This window comes from Phyllostomus discolor, chromosome 7 (genome assembly GCF_004126475.2).
Source record: "Phyllostomus discolor isolate MPI-MPIP mPhyDis1 chromosome 7, mPhyDis1.pri.v3, whole genome shotgun sequence".
Taxonomy (NCBI): Eukaryota; Metazoa; Chordata; class Mammalia; order Chiroptera; family Phyllostomidae; genus Phyllostomus; species Phyllostomus discolor.
In genome coordinates, this window is record NC_040909.2 from 101,547,779 (window position 1) to 101,565,051 (window position 17,273).

General features: G+C 40.2%; 1 protein-coding gene across 1 annotated transcript in view; it reads right to left on the reverse strand.

Moving 5' to 3' along the window:
* Positions 1–17,273, reverse strand: part of CPA6 (carboxypeptidase A6) — a 245,844-nt gene that overhangs the window by 57,250 nt on the left and 171,321 nt on the right. The window contains exons 4-6 of the mRNA XM_028533997.2: positions 8,487–8,601; positions 6,326–6,427; positions 3,570–3,674 (exon numbers count right to left, since the gene is read on the reverse strand). Coding sequence (XP_028389798.1) covers positions 3,570–3,674; positions 6,326–6,427; positions 8,487–8,601 — 322 coding nt within the window. The remainder of the gene's footprint in view (positions 1–3,569; positions 3,675–6,325; positions 6,428–8,486; positions 8,602–17,273) is intronic.

Sequence of the window (17,273 nt, forward strand, 5' to 3'; positions counted from 1 at the left end):
AGATACTACTACTAAACATTTATGAGGTGCTTATTATATGCCAAGCACTCAAGTCTTCAACATGCATTGTATCATTTAACCTTCCCAGTAACACAATGTGTCACATATTATTATTACTGAGGTTCAAAGAGGTTAAGATCACACTGCTATGAATGGCAGAGCTGGCATTCCAGCCCAGGGCTTTCTATTAAATGTGTGTGCATAACCTCTCTGTAATCTGCTGTTCTATCAGAATCTCAGAGCACTTGGTACATTTTCTTCCAGTTCGCATTTGAGTAAGGATGTAAACATTATAGTGGGGGCTGCAGGGAAAGTCCCATCAAGGTATGGTAGGCAGCCTCTCAGCTAGTCTCCAATGATTCTCACCTCTTGGTACCCAAGCTCTTACGTGAAGCCCTCCCTTCGAATATGGTCTGGACCTAGCAGTTCACTTCTAATGGACAGAATATGGCAAAAGTGATGGGATGTCACTACTGAGATTAGGCTACAGAGAGACTGGTGTCCATCTTGGGCCTGCTCTCTCCCCCATAAACTCTGAGAGAAGACAGGTGGGGTACTGTGAGCTGCCCTGCAGAGAGGCCCATGTGACAATGAACTGATGTCTTTGGCTTACAGCCAGGGAGGACCCACAACTGCCAGCTGCCATGTGAGTGACTCTGAAGCGCATCCTCCCCTGCACAAGCGTCTAGATGACCTAAGCTCCTGTAGCCTTGTGAAGGATCCTGAGCAAGAGGCATCTGGCTAACCTGTGCCTGGATTGCTGATACACAGAAGCAATCTGTTGTTTTAAGCTGTTGAGTTTGGGTTAAAGCACCCACAAAAGAGAGAAAGCAAAGTTAGGAAAACAATCTCTTGGCTTCTGACACTTCCCTCTCTTCTTGGGGCTGGGACTCCAGGGAACTAATCAGGAGATGGTAGAGACCACTGACAGACTGGAGTAGAAATTGTGAGGAGAGAGGACCTCTGTCTTATTTACCGTGTGTCTGAGAGGACCACCCCTCAGGTGTTCCTTGTATGCCAGTAAGGAGCAAACACAGGAGGGGATAGTCAGAAGTATGACTTGTCTCAGCCAAGAGAAGGATAGACATATCATCCTAGAGTCTCATGGGAGGCAGAGATGGAGCCCAGAGATTCCCCAGAGTCCCCAGAGGGGCCTGGAAATGAGATGAGTTGGGAGCCTGGGAACTGGTCATGGGACTTTGGGAGTGAAGGGGAGGTAACCTGTGGAAGGGGTGCTGCTTAGGGCCCCTCTTGGACCAGCCACCCCTGCCTTCTTTGGGAGACTGAGGGTTTAACAAGGAACGGAATTAGTGTGTAAGAGATGATGCTCCAGTGCTTGGCAGGTTTAAGGTTATTTAGATCTTTTGAGTCCCTATTCCCTCTGTCCCCAGCACCACCATTAGTGGAAATGGGGACTTTAAAGCAAATGAGACTATTTCTTACCAGCCTGTAATGTTGACCCACTCCAGTCACTGCTACCACATGGCTGTCACACCTTGGCAGCCCCACTGCTTCCACCAGGCCACCAGGACAAGTGGCCTTAGGACCCATTTTTTCATTTCTGGTTGTTATCCTGACTCAGATAGAAAATGTAAGTGACAAAGTAGAGGGGCAAACAGTGGCCATAAACAGTAAGAGTGAGAGGGGTGTGGAAAGGGTAGCAGAGGGACAGAAATGGCTGTACATGCCTGCATGCCTGGTAATGGCCCTGTGAGAGGGGGGAAAGGCCTTTCCTTACTTATCTTTGGTGCAATGGAGCCTAATCTTAATTGATGCTTCTTGCTATTGCGCCAAAATCAACTACTATCTATTGGCAGTCATCATAGGTGCCTCATTCTTTTCCTTTGGTTACACTGTGTCTTCCTCTTCCTTGGAAATTCAGTTGAGTTACAGAGCTGAGTTACAGAGCTGCCATATATGGCTGCACAGATTGTGCATTGCAAAAATCCAGGTGGTGCCATTCATATCTCATGAGATGACTTGACAAGTCATCTCTCAGAAATCTTTCCACATCATTACCACTGGATTCTCATTATTCCCATCCAGTAACAAATATCTGAAGATCTATTAGGTGCCAGGTGGTGTTCTGGGTGTTGGGGACTTGGCAATGAACAAGATAAATAAAGTTTCTGCCCTTGGTACAAACAGAGATGATGACACCATAAACATATAAAGTAAGTTTAGGCATTATAACGAAGAGGCTGCACAGGTGGGGGAGAGGTAAAATATTTCAGAGATAATTTCTTATGTCCTTCAATAGTATGCAGGATCATAGTGTATAAACCATTAGTGCTCTATACTTAACCAGTTTTTCCCCCCTTTTGAAACTTGAGACAGCAGACAATATGTTGTGTGCATACGATGGATATTTACTACAAGGTAATAGGGTTAATTTCTTATTAGCTGTTGCATTTGTCCTGCCAGGGTAAAATGGTATTTTAAAGAATGGGCATTGCTCAAAATGCTGAGTGGGAATAGTTTGAAATTTTTATTATTACATAATATTTATAAAATGAAGGATATTTTTTATGGGTTTGGTAGTGGCAGAGGCAGATTTTACAAATTTAGTACATCCTTGACATTTGTGAGGGATATTTTCCTAGACTAGGAAAGTCCTCAAAACCCAAACCCCACTACAGGGCACATAATTTCTCCATAAAATGTAGTGAAAAAAAACTAAAAATGCAAAATATCTTTTGTATGCTTAGTGGTTCTCTATAAGTACAGTGTTAAAAATACTCATAGGGTTATCCTCTGGCTTAGAACCTTCAAACCCTCAGACTTCTTCATTTTCATTACCAGTACTAGTGCTTGGTTTTCTTTTAAGAGTTTTTTTAAAAAATAAGAAGTCAAGGTTTAAAAAAACCCATGAAAGTCATTACATTCTTGACAATGGATAGAAAAATATCCAAATATATTAAGGTGTTGGTTGATGAGGCTAGCCCACTCCCGGGATAGGGGCCCACTAGATACACCAACCTACAGAAGCCTTTGGAAAATGAGAAATCACTATGAGCCCATTAACAGTTAATCACTGAAAAATGCTGAGACTGAGAATGTTAAACCCACAGAGGTTAAAGGTCTTTCATATCTAAATTACTGATCCATAGCAGGAGGGGAAAAATGCAATCACTTGCTCATCTCCTTATTGTTATAGCCTATGTGAGATCATTTTGACAGAGAAGATAGATGATAGAGAATTTTCCAAGCTGAATGTTATATGAGAAATTGCTCTGGAACACCATAAATTTGATTTTTAGCCTTTTCCAAATATCAGTTGCTATGGTTTGTTCCTCATTTGTCACAAAATCATAAATAGTCTGAATCTCAGGTTTCTTCTCTTTAATGATGGTTGGTAATTCCAACCTCCAAGGGCAGAGGTGAGGATAAATGGAGCCAGGGTTATGAAAGTTCTTTCTAAACATGAAAGCAACCCATAAAATCAAGGTGTTATCATCCAAGCAGGTATCACTGGCTTCGCATTCCCAGTTTTGTTACCTGAGCAGAATAAAAACACATGGGAATCACCAACTAACTGAAATGGACCTTGAGTAAAGGGTTTAACTTACTTCTTTTACAAACCACTGACAAAAGGCAGGACCAATCCATTCTCTTGCATGAATACCACAGTCCATCCAGACAGCTCTTTTGTAAGCTCGTGATCTCCTGCCCAGCTGAAAACAAGAGTATTCTTAGTAACCAACACAGGCTTTTATTTTTGGATTTACTGACCAGCATAATTTAATAAGGTTTCAGCATAATTCTTCACTATGTTGTTTTATTAGGTAACCTGTGAAAAAAGGAGAGATGCCCTATCTATTACAGAAGTCCAGGGTTGTTTATGCAGAAACAATACATTTATTGCCTTAATTACAAATCAAAGAACTGGAAAATACACAAAGAAAATAACAATTCCTTAAATAGGTTTGCTTCTCTATTTTAATATAAACATGAGAGGGGACCCCCCCAAAACCCTGGAATTATCTTCTGGAGGGAGGGCCAGTTGTAGTACAGGCTTCCTCCACTAGGTGAGTGTTCTAAGAACCCATCTGAATCAGTGTACCAGCTGGCATTGTTGTTAGAGGCTGTGTTTGGCTTCAGTGGATTTTTTTTTCAAGGCTCTTTCAATGCATTTGCCCATTTCATGATGGGTGATTTAGGAGCGCTCCTGCACATACCACTCTGAGTGTTCAACAGCAAGCAGTTTTTGACCCCAAATGGCATGACCTCCATACTCCACCTTCCCTATTCATCCCGTCTTGCCCAGAGTGACTTTTTTTTTTCCCAGATGAGAAAAAACCTCAAAGGGAAACATTTTGCTGATGTGGAAGAGGCAAAACAAAAAACAGCAGAAAGATCAACAAATTCAGAAACTTTTTTGAGCAGTGGGAAAAAAACATCTTGATAAGTATATTACACCAAATGAGGAGTATTACTTTCAAGGGGACTGAAATTTAAACATATAATAATAAATACACAATTTTTTAATAAATCAGTGTTTTTGGGTGCCCCCTTGTATGTGACTGTTAAGTAAAAAGCCAAATTTTCTGTCTCTCCTCTATCCAAAGAATCAGAAGTATTCCCAAGGAATCTTCCACAAAGAATTAGCTCTGTTTTGTAGGTGGACAAAGTCAAATTTGATTTCAACACGAAATGGAAAAACACAAAACAAATTGAATTGTGGAGCTAGCAAATTTTTCTCTATAATTCTATTATAAATGTTACTTATAACCTGGTTTCTAACCCAGTAATCAATAGGTGGCTCTTGACATATTTATTGGGGTCTAGTTTTTATTTATTCATCAATTCACTCAACTAATATTTCAGGAAAACCTTCTCAATGTCAGACACTGTACTGAGCACCAGAGATTCAAGGAGGAAAATACAGGATTTATATGATAGTGAGGACAGCAGATATATGAACAATTAATCATTATGATGTGAATATGCGTAAGTTACTTTGGGAACCTGGGGGTATTCTAGAACATGGGAACACATCTAATTTTCTTGAGAAATAAAAGAAGTCTTCTCGAAAGAGGAGACTTCTTCTTGAGCACTTGAGTGCTTGAGCAAGACTGGAAGTTTGCCAGGCAGACAAGTTGGAAGAAGGCATCACAAGTTTGGAAAAGAATCTGAGCACATCCTATTTGAGGAACTGCTTCTCCATATGAGGGAGGAATGGCAGATGCAGAACACATGAAATTCCTGAGTCCTATATGAAAGAGAGAAGGCTGCATCCTGAGTTCCATGGGAGGAGTGTGTGTGGAGTGGGAGGAGGGAGGAGAGCTCACACTGACAGCAGTATGGAGATAGCTGGGTTAGAGGATGAGAGGGTCTAGAAAGGAAGTTCAGTACTGAGACTATTATTGCAATAGTCCAGAGATGAGTGAGGACAAGGAAAAAGGTTGGTGCACATCCAAAAAGCTATTTAGAAGGAAAAAAAATGAACATTCCTAGTGGCAGATTTAAAGCAAGTGGTTAAAATAGAGGAGGGGAATTTAGGATGGTGCTCATGTTTTTACACTGGGAGCAGAGTGGTGCCATTTTGAGGAAAGGTGCTTTTATGACTGTTGACATGAGGATGCAAAGCAGCCAATGATGTATGAATTTTAAAGCTCTAGAGAGGGGACTCCACTGAATAGCAAAGTCTGGAATGATGGTTGAAACCATGGAGTGGATGTGTCCATCTCGAGATTGTTCGTAGAGTGAGAGCACATCTGAAGATAGAATCCTGGGACTGCCAGAACATAAGGAAAAGCTGAAGGCCAAGGACCCAGAGAATGAGACCTGTGGGATGGTCAGAGAGATGGGGAAAAAAAACTAGCGATCATCGTTGACCTTGGCAAGAGAAGGTTTAGAGGAACGGTGGGGGTGTGAAGGCCAATGAGTCAAAGTCTGACTAGGAGGTGAGAAAGTGCAGGGTGATGTTTTATTATAAGCCTTTTGGAGTGTTTGGCTGAGAAGAGATGGAGTGCTGTAGACCAGGCTAGAAGAAAATGTAGGGTCACAGGCTAGGAATGACGTATACCTTCTTACATATTTATGTAGCTTTGCATTGGTTCATCTTATGCACCACCAACTCATACGTCATTTTGAAGGCCATTATTTTTAGGTGCATTAATAACTCAGAATATGTTAATATTCTCTGGAATACTCGGTGGCAAAACTTCAATGTGAGTTAAGAACCTAAGGGCAAACTTTTCCTTAAGTTATTGGATAATGTTAAATATTAGACACTATGACACCATTCCATTTCTTGTCCCCACATGTCAAAGTTGGAATGATTGTTTAGTAAATATTTTAGTTAATAATTTCCTAATTTTACCTTTAAAATGAAAAGAGATCTTCCCTCATATGATTTTCCAATAGGGAACATGTGAATGAGGCCTGAATGAGTATTATTCAGATTATGCATCCAATTTTGAATCTAAAAGCAAATAAATAAAAATCATGTCAGACTCTCATAATTACAGAGCTTTCAGAGAACAAAAGGCAAGAAGACAACAATAGGTCTCAGAACTCAAAGAGCACACTTGGAATATAAAGCTGAACAAAAACCAATTTTGTATTTTAATTTTCTTCAGGATATTTAAAATTACCTTTTATTTTCTGCCTTTACAAATAGTAGATTCAAGTCTTTATATTGTTCCCTTTTTAAAGAATACCTTCTACTACCATTTGTCATTAGTATCTTGATGGCAGAGTTTTGCAGAAAATTAATCAATGTGTTCTGGGATCCTTTTGAAAATCAAAATTTACTTCCATTTTCCTCCAAGTAGTTAAGAGGAAAAGAAAGAAATTGGCTTCAGGAAAATCATCCAAACTACCTGAAAGCCCAATATATTGTAATTTGCCACTGAACGGAAGATGCAAAGAAAAAGACATTTTTTAACATTTAAAGATATTCATTCTATCCAGCCATACATCAGAGGGCATAGTCTGAATAAATTCCCCAGTAATAGCAATGCATTTGCATTGGCCCTTTCACATACGCTTCTCTGTCATCAGGAAAAGGTATATTTGAGATGGATGAATGAGGCACTTAGGAGGATGGGTGACATTTCTGACTTAAAAGCTGTATGAGTAAGGAAGTCACATGAGAGCATCCCATTGTTCCATGATGTGAAAGAAAGAGTCTGTGCTGAAAAAATAGATTTTGTGAAGTACCATATTATTTTCTTCCTGTTCTTAGTCTAATGAGTGTACACACACACATACACATACACATATCTGTATAGATATATTTTAAAAATCTGACTTTTTCTAGTGAATGTTAGTAGAACTTTCATGTGCTAAATTATCTAAAACATTTCCTTGTTGTAACATAAAATACACAGAAATAATTTTGAAAGGAAAGTAGACCCAAGAATTATCAAGAGAACCAAGAATTCTCTTAAGAATATAACAGGATCTTATGAATGCTTTGTCTGGCATTCCTTTGCTCAATTCAGAAGAAAAATGGAGAATATATGTACGCATTCATTCTGTCCTCTACTATCTATTTGGAGGGCTCTATTTGCTTGCCACTAGGAATACAGTGGTGAATAAGAAGTGGCCTGTGTTCATGGAACTTGCAGCTTATTAGAGAGAAAGGTTTTGATGAAAAAGAATCATACATCCATGTGCTATGGTGCATAAAATATGCTGGTAGTTGGAGGTGGGGAGTGGAGTTCTGATCTAGCCTAGGACAGTAGAAACAGCTGTCTTCCTACATAAAGCTAAGATTTGAAGAATGACTAGTTGTTGTCTAGGTGAACAGTAAATGATGTGTTAGTGGGAATGAGATTGCTGTGCTTTCCAGGTAGAACAAAGAGCAGCATGCTAATAGGCCCTGAGGTACCACAGATGACGCTTGGCCTTTGGGAGGTCTCAGATTTGCAAAGGGTGTGGGGGTAAGAATCAAAATTTACTGTACTCTTCAACTAAATCATTGTCCTCAAACTCTGGCTAGCCCTACCTTCCATCAATATGTGCATCAAGCTTTTAAGTTAAGGTCTTTATAACTACAATTATAACAACATCACTTCACTCTTCAAGTGCACTTCCCATGACCTTCATAGGGGTGAGTGGGGTAAAGCAGGTGAATTCAAATTATTTTGCTACTTCTTACATAGCAATTAAATGCTTAATGGAATAGAGGACTGACCTGAGGTGCCTAGACAATATACGGAGCCGTACTTGCCCTAGCCAGGTGACTCAGTGGGTTGGAGCATCATCCCTTACAACAAAAGGGTGTGGGTTCCATTCCCAGTCAGTGCACATACTTAGGTTGAGGGTTTGATCTCATGTATAGAAGGCAGCCAATCAATGGTTCTCTTTCACATTGATGGTTTTTTTTTCTTTTCCCTCTCTCCCTTACTCTCTTTCTAAAAATCAGTAAATACATCCTTGGGTTAGGATTTAAAAAGGAAAAAAAAGAGCTATACCTATTCTGCATATAGTCCCTGCATAAAAAAAATACAATAAAAGCTCCTTTGATCACATACTTCTTCTAAGGAATGATAAACTTCATAATTATATTCAGAGAGGGATCTTCGATTTCTCTGGGCTTGCAAACTGCTTCCCTTTTCCAGTGCTTTCTGAAGATCTTCTATGAGGATCCTGGATTTGAAATGATAGACACGATGAAAATGAAATGGAGATAATATAAAAATCAGGTAATATCAAAATAAAATCATGCATCTATGAAAGAAGGCAGCAAAGAGAGACATTTTTAAGATTACCAAATGTTGGGAGAATGTTCATTTTCAGGAAATAAAAGCTGTTGAATAAATTGTGTAGTAAATATAAAATATAAAATTGTAAACAGATGTTTCATAATAATAATAATAATAATAATACATAATGGTAATAATAACCACTGTTCATTGAGCAGCTATAAGAACTGAATGATGGGTACAAGCATTCATATTTATTAGGTAACTGCCAGGCACTCGGCACTGTCCTGTGTATATCACACACTGTCCTATGTATATTATTACCTAAGATTATATGTAAATAAAATTGTATTGTTATCCCCATTTCACAAGTGGGGAAACAGAGCCTCAAAATGGTGAGGAACTTGCCAATGTCACTCTACTAGTGAGTGCAGAACCAGAATTTGACCTTGGAAAGTGAACCCAAATTTGAATTATTTGACTTCAAGTCCAGTGTGACACTATGAGAACTGAAACAAGATGAGGTCTTCTACTCCATCACCACATCCTCATTTCCTGATGCTTCTATCTGTTCCTTCTCATCACTGACTTTTTTCATGTCATCACCCAGCAACTTGACCCAAGACTCAGAAAGGAAAGGGAAAGAAGGAAAGAAGCTACAGTTCTTAAGAGCAAACTGAAGAAATACACGAAGTGGAAAAAAGTGAATTTCACTTCCTGCCACAATGCCAAGAGAAGAAAAGCTCAGCTAATCAAAGTGGATGCATTTGGAAAGTGAAGGCTGAAGCTGGGGGGTTGGGGGGGATGGGATTCCAGGGTCACTGTAGTGAGTGGAACCAGCTCAGCTATAGTGATTAACGTTCTTGGTGAAACATCTGAGCTGGATACAGGCTTGTCTCCCTAGTACTCAGCCATGTCCTCTATCAGCAGTCCCCAACCTTTTTGGCACAAAGGACCAATTTCATGGAAGATAATTTTTCCACAGACAGGGTCAGGGAGGATGGTTTTGGGATGTTTCAAGTGCAGTCTGATGACTTGGGACATTCAAGCTTACCTCCTGCTGTGCAGCCTGGTTCCTAATAGGCCTGGACTGGTACTGGTCAGTGGCCCAGAGGTTGGGGACCCCTGTTATAACTAGAGGTAACTAGCCATGAAGTAGTACCTTCATACGGAATGTTTAAAAATGTTGAAGAGCCAGGTTCCAGCCAAGGTGGAGGTGTAGGTAGAAACACTTCACTTGCTTCCCTTGCACAACCAAAAGAAGGACAACAATAAATTTAAAAACAATAAATAACCAGAACTGCCAGAATAGCAAACTGCATGGAACTCCAACAACCAAGGAGTTAAAGAAACATTTGTCCAGACCAGTAGGAGGGGTGGAGAGGGGCAGGCGGGCAGGTGGAGAGGACCTATGGCAGGGTGATGGACCATGGGTGAGGAGGGGCTGGCTGCTGGGGAAACTAAAGACACCAAAACTCTAATTGTAAAATACTGTGGAGGCTGTGAAGGCAGGAGAAAGTCCAAGTCTCACAGGAGAGTTTGTTGGAAAGTTGGGCTAGAGCAGAGAGAGCAAGTGGCTTTGTTTTCTCTCTGACCCCTCCCCCACAAACAGTGCCACAAGGCAGCAAAGAGGATTGCTTCACCCTGGCGAACACCTAAGGCTCTTCCCCCTTACAACTTAACAGGTGCACTGAGACAAAGAAATATGGCCCAAATGAAAGAACAGATCAAAACTTCACAAAAAGAGCTAACTGACAAGGAGATAGACAACCTACCTGATGCAGTGTTCAAAATACTGGTAATCAGGATGCTCACAGAATTGACTGAGCTCAGTCTCAAAGTGAAGGCAACACTGGGTGAAATAAAGCAAAACATACTGGGAACCAACAGTGAAGGGAGGGAAACTGGGAATGAAATCAATGATTTGGAACAAAAGGAAGAAATAAATATCCAACTGGAACAGAATGAAGAAATAAGAACTCAGAAAAATGAGGAGAGGCTTAGGAACCTCTTAGACAACTATAAGTGCTCCAACATCTGAATCATAGGGTAGCCAGAAGGAAGAGCAAGAAATTGAAAACTTAAGTTAACAAATAATGAAGAAAAACTTCCCCAATCTGGTGAAGAAAATAGACTTCCAGGAAGTCCAGGAAGCCCAGAGAGTCCCAAAGTAGTTGGACCCAAGGAGGAACACACCAAGACACAACACAATTAAGTTACCCAAGATTAAAGATAAGGAGAGAATCTTAAAAGCAGCAAGACAGTTACCTATAAAGGGATTCTCATAAGACTATCAGCTGATTTCTCTAAAGAAATCTTGCCGGCAAGAAGGAGCTGGAAAGAAATATTCAAAGTCATAAAAGGCAAGGACCTACAACCAAGATTACTCTGTCCAGCAAAGCTATCATTTAGAATGGAAGGGCAGATAAAGTACTTCCAGATAAGGTCAAGTTAAAGGAGTTTATTATCATCAAGCCCTTATTATATGAAATGTTAAAGGGACTTATCTAAGAAACAGAAGATCAAAAACGATGAACAATTAAATGACAACAAACTCATAACTATCAACAACTGAACCTAAAAAATGAAAGCAAAAATTAAGCAAACAATTAGAACAGGAACAGAATCACAGAAATGAAGATCACATGGAGGGTTATCAGTGGGGAGGGGAAGGGGTAGAATAGAGGGGAAAGGTACAGGGAATAAGAAGCATAATTGGTAGGTACAAAATAGACAGGGGGAGGTTAAGAATCATATAGGAAATAGAGAAGCCAAATAACATATGTAAAACCCATGGACTTGAACTAAGGGGAGGTGCTGGAGGATAGGGGTGCAGGGTGGAGAGGGTATAAAGGGGAGAAAAAATTTGCTATTATTATTGGGATAACTGTAATAGCAAAATCAATAAAATATACTTAAAAAAATAAAAATGTTGAAGAGTCCCTCAGCAATTTTTCTGGGTCTGGCAGATAGCTAAAAAGCTTTGCTTTCATATCTTATCTTTCAAAAGAACTGTGCTTAGTGCTTTAAGTGCTATAAAATGAACCTGTAATGACATCTATAAATGAGTTTTAAGGTTGATCTATATAAGCCACTTCATAAAAAAATTGTCTTGAATTACCTGAATAAACACTTTTTGGTCCATGAGGAAGTAGATTAACTTAGGGTCATACTGGGTATAGGACAGTCCTTTTGATTCACTCATATTTATACCGAGTATTTTACCCATCATGGACAAATACTTAGGAATTTTTCATTAGCTTACTGTTCTTTTTGTTTCAATTTTTTACTTCAGAAATAGAATCGTTAAATATTAAAATAAGGTGGGGCGACACAGAGTTGGTAAACTGGCTTGGTAGCTGCTTGCAGTGACTCAAATGTGAGTAGAGGATTAGTCTTCCTTTCTGTATTAGTCTTTCCTTTCTTCCATCAAGGAAAGAAGTTATAGACCAAAGTAGGCTTGTATGGACTAAAAACATCTTCAAATATGGCCAGTGTAGGTCTTAAGAACCATATGAACCTTTATATCAATGTCCAAACTTCCTGTGTTGTGAGAGAACATGGAGTGATAAGAAAGATGCAAGTTCAGTTAGAGCTGAGGTGGTTGGTTATACACTGTCAACACTTTCCAGTTACTGCAGGCATTGTTTAGATAGGTTTCTAGTACCATCCCTCCATTTCTCCTGGCTACTTTTCTCTATCTCAGGAAACTAGGGAAAAAATGTAAATAGATTTGCCAAAGCCAGCAATCTACATAAGAATCCCAGGTGGTTCAGTTGGTTGGAGTATTGTTCCACACACCAAAGGGTTGCAGGTTTGATCCCCAATTGGGGAGCATACAGGAGGCAACCAACTGATGTCTGTCTCTCTGTCTTTGTCTCTGTCTCTGTCTCTCTCTAGGAAGAAAAGAACAGAAAAGAAAAAATCAATAAACATATCCTCAGGTGAGGATTAAAAAAAAATTTCCCTCTAGATTTTCATTTTAAAAAGATAAAACACATAAATACAAAAAATAAAAAGTTTCCACAGGTATAAAAATGTTCAGAATGTTTCAAAAATGGAGTTGTAGTGTATTGTTCTTAAGGTATTTCCAGTGAACTGACTTTCCAAACATAAGCAAGTACAGATAACTTGTTTCCTCTCAAGGTAAGAGCAATTCCTCTCAAATATCACTAGAAAGTTTTGAGGTTCTGCTGCTGATACTCTGTTTGTTTGGCAGTTCTTGGTAGAATGAATGTTGTAAAAAGGGGGTGAGAATTAGGACACAAAGACATATATACATAGCAGGAAGATGATATGAAGAGACAAAGGAAGAAGGCTGCTATGCACAAACCAAAGAGGTCTGGGATAGATCTTTCTCTCACAGCTCTCACAGGGGACCAACCCTGCCACCACCTGGATTTCAGACCTCTAGTCTCCAGAACCATGAGGTGATGAAATACGTCTGTTTTTAAGTCAGCCAGTCTGTGGTACTTTGTTATGGCAGCCCTAGCCAACTAATACAGTTCAATAATTTAGACTGCACCTTAATACAGGCCCTAAGAGACCAACCTGAAAATTAAAATAACTGTGATGTGGCCCTGACCAAGTAGCTTAGTTGGTTTGAGTGTCATCTTGATACATTAAGGTTGGGGGTTTGATCTCGGGTGAGGGCACATATAAGAATTAACCAATGAATGCATAAATAGGTGGAACAACTAATTGATGTTTCTGTCTCTCACTCTCTCCCTTCCTCTCAAATCAGTCAATAAAAATAATAATAATTGTGACATGGCAGGTATAGTCCATTTTCCTCATCAAGTTGTTGATTGGAAACTTGTCAGTTGATGAGAAGACCATTAAATGGAGCCCCCAAATGTTTTTTTTAAACTGTTGTGTTTTAGTTCTTTGCATCTTATTATTATTCCTACCCCGATTGTGTGTGCTTCTATGTGGAACTTTCCAGGTGATGTCATCACTTAGTACAAAACCACCCCTTCCAAGCTTCCAGGATGGAAGAGGGGCTTCAGAATTTCAAATTCCATGACAAATTTCTACAGGTTTTTAATTTATAAAATGATTGAAAATTTTTATGGCAGAATGAGTCATTTTATCTGTCATGTCATTAAGAGGGCTTGATCATTTAGGGTGCTAGATGCATGGGGTCACATTATCTTTGCCTTAAAGATGACTCTAGCTATATATATACATTATATATAATTGTACAGAGTAAATAATAGTCTTTTGAAAACACCCTAGGCTATAATAATAAAAGTCAATTAAAATGATCTCTACCTACTGGCTCCGTGGAACTTAACGGACTCTTATGTGTTATTATCTTGGCTCTAACAAAATGAACAATTCTAAATAATTGTTCTCTATGAAGAGACAACTGGATTCAAACAATGTTTTAGATTCAATTCTCTGTGACATACAGTGTGATATTTTATTCTATGTTAGTTCCACATGACCTATATTTAATAGCAGGAAATAGAGATTTGTTAAAATAACTGGTATATTCTTTTGTACCAAATAATAATTAATGAAGCATGTGAGTTGTTACTGAGCACCTATAGATATAATTACCAAGCTCTTTCCTGCCAGGCATTCAGGAAATCAAAGCTACAGCAATGACTAAAAAGTGTACAGTATGAAAAATAGTTTTATGCACAGCTGTGTCTCTACCCTATTCTATAAGCACAGATAAAATATCTTACTGAAAAAGAAAATCAGTACTTTAATAAGTCTGCAGTGATGTTCCTGGCAGGGAAGTGTTGGGAACTGCCCTGACTGGTATCAGAAGCTGAAACCCCCACGTAGGCTAAGGCTAAGGGAACGCCCTTGGAACCGTAAGCCAGCAAGGAGACAAAAGCTTATCTCCCTGGCAGGAATGCTGCTTCTGCTGCTTTATTCATAACTGAACCCCAAAAAGCTTGGTCGGTTAGCCAAAGATGGGTAAGATTCCCCACGGGGGGAACGACCTAAGGCAGGCACGATCACTTTGGGAGGCCCCCCAAAAGAAGGATTTGTGAGGCTGCAGCAAAAGAGGGTGAGGGACCCTTGCTCCTCGGCTTTGACAAAGCCTGAGTTCTCAGTGTCTGGGAGAAAATCTCCTTATTGCCTTAGTTCCCGTGCTAAGCCTGAAACTATGACAGGGTGGTGCAGCTCTGTGCTGAAGGGGCGGATTCCCTGGGTGATCAGGCCTAAGAAAGAACATGTAAATTACTGTGAAACCTTCTTTGTTTAGAATGCTCTCAGTTGAATGAGAAGGGTCCAAGGAGGAAGTTAGTTTGTTCCTCAAAGTCTTACAGCTCTTTGACCCCAACTCAATAGACCAGCAGAGTTCCTTGTTTTCTATAGTTCCTTACTTCCCCTTGATGAGTACTGTACTTTACCTGAATTATTATGCAAAATAAGCCCAATAAAAGCATGTATGGACGGTAAATCGGGGCCCTCCCCACTAGGGGGGGTGGCCATTTCGTCCCTGCTTCCCCACAGAAACTAGTTTGTCTCTGTGTATGTTTGTTTCTTGCGTGTTTTTCGGCGAGCCATCCACAGCGTTCCGTGGTCACTGCTGGCCGGTGACCCACGTGCAACAGGGAAGTATTTGTGTGGACCAGGGAGGGATGTCACTGTCACATTATACCCCCTGCCCAGCCATCTACAGAGACTAGAGACTTCACCAGTAACTACAGAGCCATGAGCCTATCCCAGGCCTCGCTAGACATCATTATAGATCTTTGTGCTTGCTTTGGCAGCATCAGAACTTACTAAAATGTTGGGTAGTTGAGGGTAGTCATTGACAATCATGCCTCTCAGTCTCCAAATCCTGGGATTCCAAACAAAAGGTAAGTCACTCGATCCAGTCTCATTAATTCACTGCACTGTACATCAGATCCTCCATTGATTACTCATCCCTCCACTACTTTCTTTTACCTTGCACCTGCTGGAATCCCCCTTTCATTGTAGATAAGCTCCCTACACTCTCCAGTCTCTTCCGAGAACTCTCTTCTTATATTCTTGCCGCAATAGAAATTGGACTCTCATAAGGATGCAGATTTCTTTTGTGGCTTTCTCTTCTTCCACCCACCTACCAAGGGGCCAGAAGTGAGGGAGGTCAGCATGCTCCTGGACCCCCATTTTGGCTTCCCCCCTAATTATCTAACTTCCAGGAAAAGCTCATTCCCCCTTTATCATCAATCACACTATTCCTCGTTTTTTTCTAACTTCTGGATATGTCCGATATTCCCCATCCTGTAATATTCTCTCTCTCCCCACCGCTAATCCTATCATTTGCCAAGGAGACTGAAGACTGTTATGATGATTCTCTGGTGATTTGGCTCACCCATTTTTGACCGTATTGGGCTCAGTAATCTCCATTACACTTGGCCATCTCTCCCATGGCTACCCCCTGAATCTTGCCACCAGCCATACATGTTCTACACCAGAACTCTTAACATCCAGTAGCTAACACTCTGTCAAAACCTACTTCCTTCCAGTTGTCCTCAGTCACACTATACCAGTTTTCAATATAAACACCTTCCTCCCTTCCTCTATTCTTCCATTTTGTCCCATTATTCCCCCAGACTTTCCTCCTTTCCTACCCAGATTAGACTCGATGGATGGATACTTGAGCTAGTGTCTCCCTAGGAACTTCAACTTCCTTGCAACCTTGACCTTTCTGTGTTCCTGTCCAATGAAATCTCAACTTTGTTTCAGAGCTACTATCTCTCTTCTCTGCAACAACTACTTTTATTGGTTGCTACCCTAGTTTTTCTCTTGGAACACTCTTCAACCCTTGTTTTTTCACTTTCATTAGATCATCTTGCTTCTTCATCCAGAAAACTTAGCAATCAGTTATGATCTCTTTTAACTGGTCTCACATTTACCTCTTCCATCTTAGAAGGTAAGGTTTCTTCCTAATATTCAAACTCACTCTTCCACTTGTGCATTTTTTCCTATCTCATCACCTTCTTCTCTTCTGGTCTTTCCTCTCAGCCTACAGACAAGCCCAAATTGCCCCTACCCAAACAAATCCCATATCTCAAGCAATCATTGATGGTGCATCTCCTTGTAGTCACTCCTCATTCTCTGCTTCTCTCCTTATTCTACCTTCTAAGAGCAGTTGTTTTTGCTGCACTCCATGTTCTCACCTCCTGTTCCCTTCTCTGTCTCCTGCTCCTGACAATTTAATCCCACCATTAGAGTTACCAACACAGTTTCTACTGCCAAATCCAAAGGAATGTGGTTAGTCCTTTTCTTGCTGGTATCACTGCAGCACTTGGCACCACTGGTGCTCCCTCTCTCGAAAATCTTTCATTTCTTTGACTCCTGCGACTATCTTCCACTAACTCTATTCCTACTACTCTAACTAGTCCTTTAAAAACCCTCAAAATATCCAAATATCCAAATCTGCTTGAATCTACCTCCTCAGTCACCCAAAGTAGACTTGGCATTATCCTTGACTTCTTCCTCTTGTACCTACGCCAAACTAAGTGTGGAGTCCAGGTGATTTTGCCTCTGAACTATTTTATTGAATGCTTTCCTGATCCCACTACTCTGGTCACAACTCAAAGCCTCACTATCTCTTACCTGGGCCATGATTGTAGTTTCCTTCCAGTTGTATGTGTGTGGCTC